This window comes from Bos javanicus, chromosome Y (genome assembly GCF_032452875.1).
Source record: "Bos javanicus breed banteng chromosome Y, ARS-OSU_banteng_1.0, whole genome shotgun sequence".
NCBI classification, from domain to species: domain Eukaryota; kingdom Metazoa; phylum Chordata; class Mammalia; order Artiodactyla; family Bovidae; genus Bos; species Bos javanicus.
This window is the reverse complement of record NC_083898.1, coordinates 321,545-340,579: the sequence shown is the minus strand read 5'-3', so window position 1 is coordinate 340,579 and position 19,035 is coordinate 321,545. Positions and strand designations below refer to the sequence as shown.

The window sequence follows — 19,035 nt, the reverse complement described above, 5'->3', positions numbered from 1 at the left end:
CAGGTGTTTCTTGGCTTCCTACTTTTGCATTCCAGTCCCCTATAATGAAAAGGACATCTTTTTTGGGTGTTAGTTCTAAAGGGTCTTCATAGAACCGTTCAACTTCAGCTTCTTCAGCGTTACTGGTTGGGGTGTAGACTTGGATTACTGTGATTTTGAATGATTTGCCTTGGAAACAGAGATCATTCTGTCATTTTTGGGACTGCATCCAAGTACTGCATTTTGAACCCTTTTGTTGACCAATATGGCTACTCCATTTCTTCTAAGGGATTCCTGCTTGCAGTAGTAGATATAATGGTCATCTGAGTTAAATTCACCCATTCCAGTCCATTTTAGTTCGCTGATTCCTAGAATGTCAACATTCACTCTTGCCATCTCCTGTTTGACCACTTCCAATTTGTCTTGATTCATGAACCTGACATTGCAGGTTCCTATGCAATATTGCTCTTTACAACATGGGACCTTGCTTCTATCACTAGTCACATCCACAACTGGGTATTGTTTTTGCTTTGGCTCCATCCCTTCATTCCTTCTGGAATTATTTCTCCACTGATCTGCAGTAGCATTTTGGGCACCTACTGACCTGGGAAGTTCTTCTTTTCAGTATCCTATCATTTTGCCTTTTCATACTGTTCATGGGTTCTCAAGGCAAGTATACTGAAGTGGTTTGCCAGTCCCTTCTCCAGTGGACCACATTCTATCAGAGCTCTGCACCATGACCCGCCTGTCTTGGGTGCCCCACGGGCATGGCTTAGTTCATTGAGTTAGACAAGGCTGTGGTCCTAGTGTGATTAGATTGACTAGTTTTCTGTGATTATGGTTTCAGTGTGTCTGCCCTCTGATGCCCTCTTGCAACACCTACTGTCCTACTTGGGTTTCTCTTACCTTGGACATGGGGTATCTCTTCATGGCTGTCCAGCAAAGCGCATCTGCTGCTCCTTACCTTGGACGAGGGGTATCTCCTCACTGCTGCCCCTCCTGACCTTGACATGGAATAGCTCCTCAAGGCCCATCTGTGCCCGGTCAGCCACCGCTCCTTGGACATGAGGTAGCTCCTCCCAGCTGCTGCCTTTGGCCTCGGAGCAGGGAAGCTCTTCCCGGCCTAGGCCCTGACCTCGGACCTGGGGTAGCTCCTCTCAGCTGCTTCTGCGCTGTCGCAGCCTGGCGCTCTCAGCTGCCGCCTCTGACCTCGGATGTGGGGTAGCTCTTCTCGGCTGTTCCTGCACCGTCGCTCCTGGCACTCTTGGCCGCTGCCCCTGACCTTGGATGTGGGGTTGCTCCTCTTGGCTGCGCTCTGTGCACAGCCGCTAATTGCACTCATGTCACACATTAGTAAAGTAATGCTCAAAATTCTCCAAGCCAGGCTTCAACAATACATGAACGGTGAACTTCCAGATGTTCAAGCTGGTTTTAGAAAAGGCAGAGGAACCAGAGATCAAATTGCCAACATCCGCTGGATCATCAAAAAAGCAAGAGAGTTCCAGAAAAATATCTATTTCTGCTTTTTTGACGATGCCAAAGCCTTTGACTATGTGGATCACAATAAACTGTGGAAAATTCTGAAAGAGATGGGAAAAGCAGACCACCTGACCTGCCCCTTGAGAAACCTATATGCAGGTCAGGAAGCAACAGTTAGAACTGGACATGGAACAACAGACTGGTTCCAAATAGGAAACGGAGTACGTCAAGGCTGTATATTGTCACCCTGCTTATTTAACTTCTGTGCAGAGTACATCATGAGAAACGCTGGGCTGGAAGAAGCACAAGCTGGAATCAAGATTGCCAGGAGAAATATCAATAACCTCAGATATGCAGATGATAACACCATTATGGCAGAAAGTGAAGAACTAAAGAGCCACTTGATGAAAGTGAAACAGGAGAGTGAAAAGGTTAGCTTAAAGCTCAACATTCACAAAATGAAGATCATGGCATCCAGTCCCGTCACTTTCTGGCAAATAGATGGGGAAACAGTGGAAACACTGGCTGACTTTATATTTGGGGGCTCCAGAATCACTGCAGATGGTGACTGCAGCCATGCAATTAAAGGACGCTAACTCCTTGGAAGGAAAGTTATGACCAACGTAGACAGCATATTGAAAAGCAGAGACATTACTTTGCCAATAAAGGTCCGTCTAGTCAAGGCTGTGGTTTTTCCAGTGGTCATGTATGGATGTGAGAGTTGAACTGTGAAGAAAGCTGAGTGCTGAAAAATCGATGCTTTTGAACTGTGGTGTTGGAGAAGACTCTTGAGAGTCCCTTGGACTGCAAGGAGATCCAACCAGTCCATTCTGAAGGAGATCAGCCCTGGGATTTCTTTGGAAAGAATGATGCTAAAGCTGAAACTCCAGTACTTTGGCCACCTGATGCGAAGGGTTGACTCATTGGAAAAGACTCTGATCCTGAGAGGAATTGGGGGCAGGCGGAGAAGGGGACGACAGAGGATGAGATGGCTGGATGGCATCACTGACTTGATGGACGTGAGTCTTGAGTGAACTCCGGGAGTTGGTGATGGACAGGGAGGCCTGGCGTGCTGCGATTCATGGGTTTGCAAAGAGTCGGACACGACTGAGCAACTGAACTGAACTGAACTGAACTGAACTTAAACACTAACTTGGTACACAATCCTGGTTCAGACATTGTCTGCATATGTAGGTTGTAACTGTGGATAGCCTTTATGTTAATTTGTTTCATTTTGTCATAAAAGGCAATAAATATACTGTACACACATCCTTTGTTTTATTTAAATTTTGCACTTAGTATAATATGGCATGCCTTTATTATGTCAGCATAATATACCTTTATTTATGCTGACATAATAAAGGTATATGTAATTCAGTTATTGGCCATATAGTTTGCAGTACAGTATAAATTACTTATAACTGAGAAAAAAGTAGATTGAAAGGCAAAGGAGAAAAGGAAAGACACCTGTCTGAATGCAGGGTTCCAAAAAACAGCAACAAGGTAGGAAAACCTATTTAAGTGAACAATGTAAAGAAATAAAGGAAAACAATAGAGTGGGAACGACTACAGATTTCTTCAAGAAAATTAGGCAAAAAGCAAAGAGGAACTAAAACTCTTGATGGTGAAAGAGGAGGGTATAAAAATTGGCTCAAAACTCAATATTCAAAAAAGTAGCATCATAGCATCTGGTCTCCCATCACTTTATGGCAAATAGAAGGGGGAAGATAAAAAGTGACAAGCTTTATTTTCATGGGGTCTGAAATCACTGCACATGGTATGAAATTAAAAGACCCACTTGATACAAAGAGCAGACTCATTTGGAAAACACCCTGTTGCTGGGAAAGATTGAGGGCAGGAGGAGAAAGGTACCAGAGGATGAGGTGGTTAGGTAGCATCACCAAGGGAATAGACATGAGTTTGAGCAAACTTTGGGAGATAGTGAAGGACAGAGAAGCTTTGTGTGCTGCACTTCATGGAGTTGCAGAACTTGACATGACTGAGCAGCTGAACAACAACAACAACAATAGTTGATCTAATCCATCTCCAGGTTAGTGATTGATGGTTGTTTTTGGTTATATGAGAAGTGGCAAGGGTTATAAAGTATTTTACATTTCTCACAGACCTTTCAAGTATACTCTTGTTTACTTCTCAAAATTAAACTTGAGTGTAGCCAAAGCAATTTTTACTTTTCCTTCATCACTGTATAAGGAAGGAAACCTTCACTTGAAGTTTAAAGTTTTTGTGATGTGGAACTATGACTTGAAACTCATATGATCCTAAGTCACTAACATGTAATTAATTACTTTATAATTTAATTATAAAATAGGGAATTAAAAGTGAAAATTTAAATATATGTATATATAAAGTCACATGGTTTTTGTTGGGTTTCTTTTGTTGTTGGTTTTTTTTTGTTTTGAATGACTTTATTGGGATATAATTTCAGTTGCATTGAGTTTTTTCATCTATTTTTAGTGTTTTGCAACTATCACCTGATCTAATTTCATGACATTTTTCCATTATCCCCCAAAGAATTTTTATGACCTTTTGTAGTCATTCATCATCTTCAGCTTCTCTATCCCTCCCACCACAGCCTTCAGTTCAGTTCAGTCACTCAGTTGTGTCCGACTCTTTGCGACCCCATGAATCGCAGCACACCAGGCCTCCCTTTCCATCACCAACTCCTGGAGTTCACTCAAGACTCATGTCCATCAAGTTATTGATGCCATCCAGGCATCTCATCCTCTGTTGTCCCCTTCTCCTCCTGCCCCCAATCCCTCCCAGCATCAGAGTCTTGGATCTCATTGGAAGAGTTCCAATGAGTCATCTCTTCGCATGAGGTGGCCAAAATATTGGAGTTTCAGCTTTAGCATCATTCCTTCCAAAGAAATCCCAGGGTTGACTCCTTCAGAAAGGACTAGTTGGATCTCCTTGCAGTCCAAGGAACTCTCAAGTTTTCTGCAGCACCACAGTTCAAAAGCATCAATTCTTTGACGCTCAGCTTTCTTCACAGTCAGTCCAACTCTCACATCCATATATGACGACTGGAAAAACCATAGCCTTGACTAGACAGACCTTTGTTAGCAAAGTAATGTCTCTGCTTTTCAATATGCTATCTACGTTGGTCATAACTTTTCTTCCAAGGAGTAAGCATCTTTTAATTTCATGGCTGCAGTCACCATCTGCAGTGATTTTGGAGCCCCCAAAAATAAAGTCTGCCATTGTTTCCACTGTTTCCCCGTCTATTTCCCATGAAGTGATGGGACCGGATGCCATGATCCTAGTTTTCTGAATGTTGAGCTTTAAGCTAATTTTTTCACTCTCCACTTAGACTTTTCAAGAGGCTTTTTAGTTCCTCTTCACTTTATGCCATAAGGATGGTGTCATCTGCATATCTGAAGTTATTGATATTTCTCCTGCAATCTTGATTCTAGCTTGTGCTTCTTCCAGCCCAGCGTTTCTCATGATGTACTCTGCACAGAAGTTAAATAAGCAGGGTGACAATATACAGCCTTGACGTACTCCGTTTCCTATTTGGAACCAGTCTGTTGTTCCATGTCCAGTTCTAACTGTTGCTTCCTGACCTGCATATAGGTTTCTCAAGGGGCAGGTCAGGTGGTCTGCTTTTCCCATCTCTTTCAGAATTTTCCACAGTCTATTGTGATCCACATAGTCAAAGGCTTTGGCATCGTCAAAAAAGCAGAAATAGATATTTTTCTGGAACTCTCTTGCTTTTTTGATGATCTAGTGGATGTTGGCAATTTGATCTCAGGTTCCTCTGCCTTTTCTAAAACCAGCTTGAACATCAGGAAGTTCACGGTTCATGTATTGTTGAAGCCTGGCTTGGAGAATATTGAGCATTACTTTACTAGTGTGTGAGACGAGTGCAATTGTGCGGTAGTTTGAGCATTCTTTGGCATTGCCTTTCTTTGGGATTGGAATGAAAACTGACCTTATCCGGTCCTGTGGCCACTGCTGAGTTTTCCACATTTGCTGGCATAGGTGGTTCAAATAGTTTTCCTTATAAACAGGCTTATTCTCAATGTGTCATAAATACTTACGACTTGCTTCAGTTCTTGAGCACAGTAGTATATGTCAGCCGGTGTTCCTTTTTGTTGCTATGTATTTATAGTAAGTTATCCACTTATCAGTGGATGACATGAAGATACTTTTATCCAGTTTTTTGCTGTTATGAAGAATGCTGCTCTGAACATCCATGTGCACATTTTATGTGGATATGTATTTTCATTTCTTTTAAATAGACATCTTGGAGTAAAATTACAGAATCATTTGTAATTCCATAGAGAGCTGCCAGACTTTTTGCATGGTGGCTTTCTCGTTTTCGTTTTAAAGTCCCACCAGGAGCGTTGAAAATTGTAGTACTTTTTATTGCCTTTTTTTTTTTTAATTTTTGAAATTACTGTTTTTGACATGAAATTGTGATGTTTCTCAATTTAAGATCCTGAAAGCAACTCAGCACTATATAGTGGCACATATTACGAAAATCATGTAGTCTCTTAATATACTTTTGTTACGATGGTAATGGAATTCTTGCAAATTTTAATTTGTAGTGCAACAGTGCTACCAGTGCACAGAATCATTATTTGTAGTGCAACAGTGCTACCAGTGGACAGAATCATTATTTTCATAGTATGAACATCTTTTTTTTTCTTTTAGCTTGTGAAGCACTTACGGAGTGGGAATATCTACCACCTGTTGGACCCCGCCCACCAAAAGGATTTGTGGGACTCAAAAATGCTGGTGCTACTTGTTATATGAATTCTGTGATCCAGCAGTTATACATGATTCCTTCCATCAGGAATAGTATTCTTGCAATTGAAGGCACAGGTAGTGATATTGATGATGATATGTTTGGTGATGAGAAGCAGGACAGTGAAGTAAGTTTTAATTACAGTTTTTTTCCTTTGTTGTTAACATCTTCATACTAGATACTATTTTTCTCTCTTAGAATGTTGTACATAGGATTAGTTTAAACTGCATTTGATAGAACAAGAATATCTGATCTACTGTCTTTGGCACATTATAGTTCTCATTTATGTAATAGACTTTAAGCTGCAGTTGATAATCTTTATTACACATTTTTGTTTGTTTTTTTAAAGCAGCAGTTAATGTAATCATGTCTTGTGAGCCTTGGTAAGTATAAATTGTAAAGTGATCAATATTTTCATCTAAAATAATGAGATTATGTTTTCATTCTATAACTTTTAAAATACATTATTTCATTTTATTGATTTCACTTACCATTTTATAATCTGATTATTCTTAAGATAGTTTAAATATTTTGTTAGATAATGACTTTTTCTCATAAAGAAACAAATTGGTCTGCTACTTTAAATCAAGCTAAGGATTAGGTAACAGAAATAGATAATAAGGCTACATATGGAGAGTATCCAATACAGAATGGAGTAATAGAAACGTTAGGTTTTAGTGGTTGATCAGAGTAAATGAAACTAAGATACAGTTCATAAGAATATAAGTAAAGGAGTTTCGGTGATATTTATGTAGAAACAGTGGGTTTTTTGTTTTTGTTTTTTAAGTCTTTCACTTTTTCCTTTAAATAAGTTTCTAGAAATAGAATATTCTAAACGTAGTGAATGCTCTTTTCCTCATTCCTGTGTTTCTAGCCTTTTCTTGCCAAGAATAGTTTGGCTCTCAAGAAGTGGTCCATCACTTAAGAGATATTCTGAAACATATAACTTACTTTACTCTTCTCAGATCTGGTTAATAATTAGGATCTGCTTAGGTTTACATTTCTTAGAATCACCATATGGGGTGCACAGACCAATACTTGCTTAATAACCAATCTTTGAAAGAAAATTGGGATTTTAAATATCTAGTTCTATATCCCATGTTACTGCTAGGATGCCAAGTTGAGCATAAGAGATAGCTAGTCATATACCCAAGAAGAAAATAAGGCAGAAAAAATAGTAGAATCTCAAATGAGATATTTACCTTTCTTATTTGATCCCTGTACTTTATGTGTATCAGCCTTGCAGAATGGTTAGCTTTCTGCTTACTAGTTTCTTTTCCTAGGCTGTGAGCTTTACAAGGGCAGAAACTGGGTGTTTACTTTTATGTCATAAGCCTCAAACTTGGAGCAAAGAGTATAAAAAAGTACTCAGCTCTCTGTAAAACAACTGAATTCTTTGTAGAATGATAAAGACCTTTAGGACTCTGTCTCTGTTTCAGCCAAACGTACTCTTAAGTACTTAAGTATTAATACTAATTAAGTATTAGTAATTCAGACCATATCACATAATTTATCTCATATAATCTGTAAAGAACATATTATCTCACAAGAAAAAACTGAATCTTAGAAAGACTAAGTAACATATATCCCCAAAGGTTTTTATATAAAGCACTCATCTATCGCCAGTCCATTCTATTCAAATCTTTGTCTCTTATACTATCTTTGGTGGATATTATGGTTTTTAATGTGGTTTTTTTTTTTTTTTTAATGTTAGTCCATCTGTGAGTTTGGGGGCCAAGCACTAATATTACAAGATGAATGTTATGTGCTTTAGATACTCAATATAAAATAATACAAATCATTACTTATTTAATTGTATTTGTCTCAACTTATTTCACTATACTTTTAAAGTTAAATTAGGTCATCAGTGATATTTTTTGACCTTCAGAGTAATGTTGACCCCCGAGATGATGTATTTGGATACCCTCATCAATTTGAAGACAAACCAGCATTAAATAAAACAGAAGATAGGAAAGAGTACAATATTGGTGTTCTGAGACACCTTCAGGTTATCTTTGGTCATTTAGCTGCTTCCCGGCTACAATACTATGTCCCCAGAGGATTTTGGAAACAGTTCAGGTAAATTATGGGTGAATGATGATTTTAGTTTTATTAAAATCTCAGTATACTAAGAATAGGGGTGGGGGTTATTTTGTGTTGTTTGTTTGTTTTGTTTGTTTGCAGTTAAGAATGAAGAATCTAGGGACTTTGCCCAGTGTGAATTTTATTAATTGCAGTTTGGTTCTGACTTTGGTTTGTTGTTTTCTTTTCTTTTTTTAGGTTTTTTTTTTGGTTGTTTTTTTGCCCCTGTATTTTTTAAGTTTCCAGGTCATAATCGTCTGTCACACCTACTCAACTCTACTGTTATAACAAGAAAGCAACTGTAAACAATACATAAATGAGTAAGGTGTGACTCTGTTAAACTCCTTTTTTATGGACACTGAAATCTCAAATTCATATTATTTTCAGTTGTTATGCAATATTACTGATTTTTTTTTCTCCAGCCATTTAATATATATAAAACCATTCTTAACTCAGTGATGGTATGTAGGCAATCAAGTTGACTTCACTCATGAGCTATTCATAACTAGGATTACAAGGCTTCAGCTGATTCAAGTATATTATTCCTTGAAATATATTTATTTCAAGTATAAATATTCATATATTTGTGAATGGACAGTCCTACTTCATACATGATTTTATTTTCTTGGTGAAGATATAGACTGTATCTTTATGTTTATGATATGAAAGAATCACTTAGCATAAATAAAAGTGTCCATCAGTTAAATAACCTTAAAATAATATCTACATCAGAACTGGGACAGATAATGGTTTAATTTTTTCTTATATTTATGTTTATAAAGTAATCGTGTAGTTTCTTAGCATCCTACTCAAGTGACCAATAAAATGTATTCTCCTCTTTTATTTTAAAAGCTCAATTACGTTTTGATCTGGTTTCTTTTTCACTAATTTTATCGAGGCTTTGTATCACGCCCAGGTATGGCTGTAACTAAACAGCACTAATATCTGAGTAGAGGAAGGCTATAGTCCTTAACAGGTGTTAAGACTTATTTCAGCACAGGACCTCCTAAGTGTTAGGAGGTGGGTAAGCAGAGGACTCATGTAACTTTTGGGTCACCTTGTGTTTCAGTCAGGACAGGATTTTATATATATATATTAGGAGATATATATATGTATTTTTAAACTCATGAATTTGTAGTACCCCCATTATCTTTCAGTATTCTATGTATTCCCCTCCAAAAGGAGATGCTCATGACTATTAAAGAGTCAGGTTAAGAGTGTATTCTCTAGATTAAAACTCTCAACCTAGGTCAAAAGAATTATTTGACTTTATATTTCCTACCAAATATGCACATTTCCTCTTTCAGTTCTCTCACCTGGCAAATGTCTATCTTCTCTTTACGTGTTGCTGTAAAAATTTTTATTAAAATCTTATTCTGTTTGTGATCGAAGATTTTATTAATATTCTGGTCAACATTTCTGTTCTTACTCTTTTAGATTACTATATAATGAGTTTCATCTTAAAATGTTTCATTCAGTTATTTGTATATGTGCAGGTATATGTAATTATAGTTAGATAGCAAAACTGTATTACATGGATGTATGTATCTCTATTTCTACCTATAGGTATAGCTAGATACATAGATATGTAAAGTTTTTTTCATTGTAATACAGAATTAAAATGTTTGTACTTTAATGTTCTGAATTGTAATGTGTACTTAAATATGATGTTTCTGATTTTTCCCTTTACAGTTATTCCCACCATATAATGCTGGGAAGCTTACAATTTAAAAAGCACTTTTGTACTACCTACAGTCTAGACATACACTATGTTCTCAGTGTGTTTTTTCTTTTTTGGCAAAGTTGGATTAACATAAAATTAACCTTTGTAACAACCATTTGAAAGTTCAGTGACACTTAACACATTCAAAATGTACTATCACTAGTGTTATTATTGAGGTGTCTTGTTCCACAATATTCTTATCACCCAAAAGGAAATCCTCATGCCTGTTAAAGAAGCATTCCTCATTTCCCCTTCTTAAAACCCACCATTGTTTATATGAATATGCCTGTTTTGAATATACATATTCAATCACAGTATGGCATTTGGGGACTAGTTTCTTTCTAATTCATTTTTATGAATAACCCATATTCTTTGTTATTCACTCATTAGTGGATGGATCTTTGGATGGTTTCTGTCTTTTTCCTGTTGTGGACAGTACTTCTGTGAACAGTCATATCCTATAAGTTTTTGTATTTACATAAGTTTTTATTTCTTGTAGTATGTATCTAAGATGTGTATTTGGTGAATCATGTGGTAATTCTCTGTTTACCCTTTTGAGGAACCACTGGACTCTTCCTCATCCTTTGTACCATTTTATTTTTCCACCAACAAACTGTGAGGAGTGCAGATTTTCAACATTCATACCAATATATGTAGGGAGTTTGTGTTGTTTTGATTTTGGTTTTTTTGTTTTTAATGATTGCTTCTCTGTGGTTGTGAAGTGATATATCATTTATGTTTCAATTTGCATTTCTCTAATTAATAACATTGAGCATCTTTTTATTTTTGACAGTTTATTTTTTTAGGATACTTTGTATTCTTGTACACACTGTCTTTTTGTTGTTCTTTTACAAAAGTTCTTTATATGGTCATCATACTAGGTTTTTAGATAAATTACCTATAAACATTTTCCCCCACATTTTCTTTTTCCTTTTTTAGTAGTGTCTTTTGATGCACAAAAAATTTTAATTTTAATGAAATTCTTTTGACTCTAATTTACTGTGTATTGAGGTAAAATTTGTAAAATATTAATATTTACCATTTTAAATGTCTTCTAGTATATAGTTCATTGATACCAGTTATATGCATTTATATTTGTATACCATTATCTTTTTTCACCTTCCTAAAGTTGAAATTCTGTATACATTAATTGGGAGAAGGCAATGGCACCCCACTCCAGTTCTCTTGCCTGGAAAATCCCGTGGGCAGAGGAGCCTGGTGGGCTGCAGTCCATGGGGTTGCGAAGAGTTGGACACGACTGAGCGACTTCGTTTTCACTTTTCCCTTTCATGCATTGGAAAAGGAAATGGCAACCCACTCCAGTGTTCTTGCCTGGAGAGTCACAGGGACAGGGGAGCCTGGTGGGCTGCCGTCTATGGGGTCGCAGAAAGTCGAACATGGCTGAAGCGACTTAGCAGCAGCAGCAGCAACATACACATTAATAATGATTCTCCATACTGATTTTTATGTGATTTTAAGGATTTTAAAAATACTTAATTATGGCTGTGTCAGATCTTAGTTGTGGCATTTGGGGTCTTTCATTGTAGTACACAGACTTCAGTCTAGTTATGGCGTCCAAGCTTGTGTAGTTGTAGTACATGGACTTTGTTGCCCCATGGCATGTGTTGCCTTAGTTTTCCCACCAGGGTTTGAATTCTCATCCCCTGCATTGTAAGGTGGAATCTTAACTGCTGGACCACGCAGGAAATCCCAGTGTTGGTTTCATAATCCTGCAACTTTGCTAAGTTAACTAAATTCTGACAGTTTTTTGGTTGAATCTTTTGAATTTTCCAATTTGGATGTTTTATTTCTTACGCTTGCCTAATTGGTCTGACTAGAACTTCTAGTGCTATGCACCACAACTGCAGATACTTAAGCACTCTAGAGCCTGGGCTTCAATAAGAGAAGCTGGCAGTCTGCAACTGGAGAGTATCCCCTGCTCTTGGCAACTCAAGAAAGCCTTTGTGCAGCAATGAAGACCCAGTACAGCGAGAAAGAAATATTTCAAAATAAAGTTAATGCTGTAAATTAAAAGTAAAGGAATGGGAAGGAATTCAGTGGCCATCTAATGGTTAGGATTTGTGCTCTAACTGTCAAGGACCTGAGTTCAGTCACTGGTTAAGGGACTGAAAACCCCCAAACCACATGGCACAGCCAAGAAAAGTAAGAGGATACTTTGTAAAAGGCATACTTTGCTGGCTAGGATGCAGAGAGTCTGGGTCACCTGTTGCTGGTATGAATGTAAAATAGTCAAATAGCTAATTCTCCAGTTATCTCAAAGTAAAATTAATTTAGAAAAAAACTTAAATGGTAGGAAAAGGTAAACCATAATCACTAATATGAAGAAAATTAAAAGAAAAAATTCAGATAACTTCAAAAAACAGTAATTTCATTGAGTTCCTGTAAAGCTTTAAAAAGTTGATTTCAAAGGGAAAGGAATCCAGAAGTCTGACTACTGACATAGTAGCATTGAGAAATTTGGTGTCAGAATTGGTATGGTTTAGTTGGAGAAGACTCTTGAGAGTCCCTTGGACTGCAAGGAGATGGAACCAGTCCATCCTAAAGGAGACCAGTCCTGGGTGTTCATTGGAAGGAATGATGCTGAGGCTGAAACTCCCAATACTTTGGCCACCTCATGTGAACAGTTGACTCATTGGAAAAGACCCTGATTCTGGGAAGGATTAGGGGCGGGAGAAGAAGGGGACAACAGAGGATGAGATGGCTGGATGGCATCACCAACTCAATGCACATGAGTTTGGGTGAATTCCAGGAGTTGGTGATGGACAGGGAGGCCTGGCATGCTGCAATTCATGGAGTCGCACAGTTGGACACAACTAAGCAACTGAACTGACTGACTGACTAAGTATCTTAGTGGTCCTACTAATAATTGTTAAACGACCTGTGTTTGGTAAAGATCATATAGTTTGCTCCTAAAAGATTGGATGTTACTGTATATAAATTTAAAATTATTTTAAAATTAGCAGCCAGTTTTTTAAATTCCAAAAGCACACCACACATATAAAATAAACCTCCTTTGCAGGCTTAATTTTTTGCCTTGTCTTTTGGTAAAAATAAGTATGTTTCTATTTTTTTACATTTGTGTGCCTGTGTACTAGCTGTTAAAAATTAGTATGTTTCTATTTTATGTGTGTGTGTGCATACAAGCTAAGTCACGTTAGTCATTTCTAGCTCTTTGAGACCCTATGGACTGTAGCTGGCCAGGCTCCTCTGTGTATGTGATTTTTCCAGGCAAGAATATTGGGATGGGTTGCCATGCCTATCCCAATCTGGGGGATCTTCCCAACCCAGGTATTGAACCTGCTTCTCTTTCTACTCCTGTGTTGGCAGGTAGGCCTTTACTACAAGCGCCACCTGGGAAGCCCTTTGTTTTATGTAGATGTTTCTTGAAATGTTAAATTAGATGTTTTAGGTTTTCCAGGATGACTGGCTTTTCATAGCTGGAGTTCTCATTTTGTGTATACACAATTGACACTTTGTTTGCTCCGAATTGGTTTGCTTAGGTTTTAAATCCATTCATCTTACAGAAAATGCATTCACTGTAGAACAGAGCAAATCTTTGTCTTTTCATTTAGAACAGTTGCTTTAGGAATAAATGGCTATGGACTTTGCAGTATAGCACCCCAAATTTAAGCAGATTTAAATAACAAAGTAGTCATTACAAATTCCATATAACTTACATTCCACATAAATTCCATATAACATGAGACTTTTCCTTTTCATGTTAATGGTCTCTTGAATTGAGAATGCATGATTATACCGTTTCATAAAGCAGACACCATTCTAAGAGCTTGCTGCTGTATTAACAGTTATAGTATGAGATTCTTTTACATTGCCACCCAATACATAATAATGTACCAGTTTATTCCCACTTCCTATATAAAGGGATGAAGCCTCAACTCATATTTCTAATGTCATTGTCATTTTTGCTGTTTAGAAAAAGAAAATAATAGTCTGGAAATAGAGAATACCTTTTGTTTTGTTCTATTTTTCTCTTAGACTTTGGGGTGAGCCTGTTAATCTTCGTGAACAACATGATGCCTTAGAGTTTTTTAATTCTTTGGTGGATAGTTTAGATGAAGCTTTAAAAGCTTTAGGACATCCAGCTATGCTAAGTCAAGTCCTGGGAGGTTCCTTTGCTGATCAGAAGATTTGCCAGGGCTGCCCACATAGGTGAGTACTAGTTAACATTTTTAACATGAACTTTATATTGGTCTTTCTTTTTTTAGTAGTATCAATATAAATAAAATTTCCACCAGTGTTTATGTATGGAAGCAGAGAGTACCAACTAAAATGCTTATGATATATGCAACTGTTGGGTGGGTGCATTATTTTCAGTGTTACTCAGTATTGTTACCTTTCTCTTACATTATTTTGTCATATCTGAGGAAATACAATGACATTCATAAATCTGAAGTTATTGTAAGGATTCTTACCTGGTTGTTATAGTGAAAATAATAATTGAAATACAGTAACTTTAGGAAATTCCCTGGTGGCTCAATGTAATGAAGACTCTGCTCCCGCTACAGGGGTTACAGGATGAGTCCCTGTCAGGGAACTAAGATCCCTCAAACCACATAGCATAGCAAAAAATTTTTTAAAAATTGTATTTTTGCAAATGGCATCTGGCATATAGTAAACACTCATTAACTGTTAGTAGTTAATCTCCAGCATGCATCCCTGGGTGTTTGGAGTTTGTTTGGTTACCCAACAAAACTTTAAATAAGTAATTAAAAATACAGTAAATTTAGAAGGTTAGTGGTGGGTGGAGAGTAGTAGTTTTTAAATAACTATTGATTCTTACCATTCTTAAGATACGTTAGATATATTTGCACATCACATCAGTAGCAGACATTGACAAGGTATTTTTCTGTGTTTTGTAGCAGTTTAGGAGAGATTAACTTATTACAGGTTCCTGATGAAAATAAATAACTTCTGTTAATAATAATTCAGAAGGTTTCATGATGAACATTCGTTTATGCCTGTTGTGGGAGTTTTATTACACATTCACATGATACAGATATGATGTCCTTTCTCACACAAACAAAATGATAGTATTTCTAAAATTATTGTTTTCTATAATTAGCTTGGTATGAGTGAATAAAGCAGATATTTTTGAAACTAAGAAAACAAAGGTAAAATCACATAAATGAGAAATTCTTTTTACAGTGCCATTCATTTGGAATATGGAGAGAGATTTATTCACCTAGCATGGCCAATTTGGATTCTTAAGAAAGATACTTTATATTAGGGGACCAGTAAAAATATAGCTCTTTGTCACCTATCAGTCCTCAATTTTTTTAAACATTTTTCAGAATACTTGTAAATTCTTTTTCTCTGACACATGTATCATGCAAATGAAGTACACATTTCCGACAAGGCTAGTTTTTATATTTTAGATAATATAAGAGTATGTAAGCATCCTGAGTCTTCGGTTTTTTTAAGAGTGTACCAAACTGTAGATGAAGTCTGTTTATCCCCTAAGACCATTGTTCTCCTCCATGGACAGGTTTCTATCACACTATGAACATGTGTAATAAGTACTTCTGTAGTGTACTTCCATTGTTTTGTCTTTCTGTACTATGAGCTTCTAAATATGGACTGTCTAAATCATAGTATCCTCTATGCTTTACACATAGTGGGCTTTTTTGATTGTTTTTTTGCCACACCCATGGCTGGTGGAATCTGTTTCCTGACCAGGGATTAAAACCAGGCCCTTGACAGTGAAAGCACAGGGTGTTAACCATTGGACCAATAGGGAATTCCCAGGCACTCTTGATAGAGGCATTGGATCAGTTGATTTATTGGTTGAGAATATATTTTCAGAATTTATAAGTATTTCATAAGAAGTTTCTGAAAGCTGCTTTTGTAGAAAATCTTCACAATGAGGGTTGCTGACTCTTACCACATTACTTAACCCACACTGTAAATTTTTTTACAGTTCTGTAGTTGTAAAAGTACGTTGGATAGTTGAACTTGTATCGTGGAACTTGGCCTCTAACTGCCTTAAACATTAGTTGCTATTTTACATTATATAAACAGAGGAACATTTAAAAATTCAGTTCATAACTAGCCTTTTTTTCTAAACCTGATAAATATTTACCTTTTCCTTCCTGAAATCAGTACTACTTAACACAGGTAGCAGTATGAAAAAACTGTAAAGAACTTATGCAGTGAGGTCAGAAAAACCCGGCTTTAAATCATATTCTACCTAGTAAATTGAACTATGTTCATCTTTTCAGTCTCCTGCTTCACCATCACTACCACCCCTGCCCATTTCTGTATCTGTAAAATAGCGACAGATATGTATCTTTAGCAGCTTTTTTTCTGAAAATAAGCAACAGAATAAATCCTTTTAATGTTTCTTAAATGATTTCTTCAGATATGAGTGTGAAGAATCTTTTACAACTCTGAATGTAGATATTAGAAATCACCAAAACCTTCTGGATTCTTTGGAACAGTATATCAAAGGCGATTTATTGGAAGGTGCAAATGCTTATCGTTGTGAAAAATGTGATAAAAAGGTATGTTTTGCTTATTTTTAAGTAAATATGATTGCATTTAACATATGGGAGATGGGAGACATCAAAGCTATTTTTAACCTCGAAGTTTACCTATGCTGTGCTGTAATAGTAGTCAACATGATAACTGATTAAGAAAGATTTGTTAGGGAAATGATACTGAAAGAGAGCAATAATAAATTGAGAAAAGTCCTTTAAATTGGGTGAATAATTTTAGAACTCATGACAAGTTAACATCACTGTTTCTTACAGATTAGGAAAATGATTTTTTTCTTGTAGTTTACAAAGGTCAGTAACTTTTCATTTCTTTCCTGAATCTCATAAGCATTGAATTCCTCAAACCTGAAGAGTTGCTAACAGAAAATATTTTTCCCCTTTCATACTCAGGCTTATTTTTCAACTTTAGAACAACTGTTAATTTTATTTGATTATATTAGATTTTTAGAACAGCTTGCAGTTTTAAAGATCAGGTCTGATTGTAAAACCCCACCAACTAATTTTATTTGTGGCCACCTAAACAGCCTGTGGGATGGAATTATTACATGTTTTTGAAAATACGTACTATTTTAAAAATAGTTAATGTTTTTCTGGACTCACTATACCCTTTTATCTTCAAGTTACTTGCATTGTTTGAATTTTAACAGCATTAAACTTGTGGGCTCTAAAGCCATCCCTGTTATTTTTGATACAGTTTTTGCTAGGGCAGTTTCTTTTTCCACAAGATGCTCTTAAAAGAAAGGAATTTGGTAGCAGTTTTCCAGAAGATGGTGTGAATTAAATTCAGCATGGTAGCATGTTATCTGGGACTGCACTCTGTATATATTGGTATATTATTACTTATATTATTTCTCCTGTTTGCTCATAGCAGATTCTACTTATTAACATAAAAGTAAAGTTAAGAAGTGTAACATGATCAGTTAGCAGTGATAGTGGGAACCAGGTAGTCATTAGTTTTGTCTGTCACTATTTTTTTTTTTTTTGGTATCACTTTGCAACAGATGAGTGATTATATGTTTTTTGGTTTACTGTAAATATTTTGAAAAAGTCAGTGATGGTGAATAATTAGGTTTATTATCATTTATAAATTTAGCTGATCGTAAAGTTTTAAATTATACTATTATAAAGTTTTTTGTTTTATTTGTTTTTAGAAGAACACTCATTTATATTTAAAATTTATTGTAGGTTGATACAGTAAAACGGTTGCTAATTAAAAAATTGCCTCCTGTTCTTGCTATTCAATTGAAACGTTTTGACTATGACTGGGAAAGAGAATGTGCAATTAAATTCAATGATTATTTTGAATTTCCACGAGAGCTGGACATGGAACCTTACACAGTACTAGGTGTTGCAAAGCTGGAAGGAGATAATGTAAACCCAGAGAGTCAGTTGATGGAACAGAATGAACGGTCTGGAAGTGATACAACTGGAAACACGAAATACAGACTTGTGGGGGTGCTTGTACACAGTGGTCAAGCAAGTGGTGGACATTATTACTCCTACATCATTCAGAGGAATGGCAAAGATGGTGACAGAAATCGCTGGTATAAATTTGATGATGGAGATGTAACAGAGTGTAAAATGGATGATGATGAAGAAATGAAAAATCAGTGTTTTGGTGGAGAGTACATGGGAGAAGTATTTGATCATATGATGAAACGCATGTCATACAGAAGGCAGAAAAGATGGTGGAATGCTTATATATTGTTTTATGAACGAATGGACACAATAGACCAAGAAGATGAAATGATAAGATACATATCAGAGCTAACTATCACAAAACCCCATCAGATTATGTCACCAGCCATTGAGAGAAGTGTGCGAAAACAAAATGTGCAATTCATGCATAACCGAATGCAGTACAGTTTAGAATATTTTCAGTTTGTGAAAAAATTGCTTACATGTAATGGTATTTACTTAAGCCCTGCTCCAGGTAAGTTTTTTCCATACTATTTAGACTCATTTTAGTTTAAATGCATCAGCATATTCAATGCCAGTTAATTAAGTTACTTATACTTTTGAATAGTGGCAGTCAGCACCTGGAGACAGAAAAACTTGAACTTAGGAGAGTTTTGACTAAGCATTAGTTTGAAACGTAGATTGCTTAAGTGCTGAGATAAGCACTGAAGATTACTTTTAGCTGAAAAAAAAATAGAGCATTTATTTAAGCACTTTTAGGCAAAGATTGTGTTTGATTGTTAATGTGCTTTTTATTGAAGGACAAGATCACTTACTGCCTGAAGCTGAAGAAATTACTATGATTAGCATTCAGCTTGCAGCTAGGTTCCTCTTTACCACTGGATTTCACACCAAGAAAATAGTCCGTGGCCCTGCCAGTGATTGGTACATAGCTTTCATTTTATTTACTTTGTACTTAAAATTGGTAAAGTTTATGATAAGATTGCTTTATTTTCTGATTAGATTGCTTTATTTTCTCCTGACTGTGGGAATCATTTCAAATTTTA

At 36.3% G+C, this 19,035-nt stretch overlaps 1 protein-coding gene across 2 annotated transcripts in view; it reads left to right on the top strand.

Moving 5' to 3' along the window:
- The window catches only part of LOC133243836 (probable ubiquitin carboxyl-terminal hydrolase FAF-X), a 127,159-nt gene that overhangs the window by 87,427 nt on the left and 20,697 nt on the right, over positions 1-19,035 (top strand). For both annotated transcript variants that reach the window (XM_061410561.1, XM_061410560.1), the window contains exons 30-35: positions 6,136-6,356; positions 8,118-8,308; positions 14,052-14,225; positions 16,435-16,576; positions 17,756-18,503; positions 18,790-18,913. In XM_061410561.1, coding sequence (XP_061266545.1) covers positions 6,136-6,356; positions 8,118-8,308; positions 14,052-14,225; positions 16,435-16,576; positions 17,756-18,503; positions 18,790-18,913 — 1,600 coding nt within the window. The remainder of the gene's footprint in view (positions 1-6,135; positions 6,357-8,117; positions 8,309-14,051; positions 14,226-16,434; positions 16,577-17,755; positions 18,504-18,789; positions 18,914-19,035) is intronic.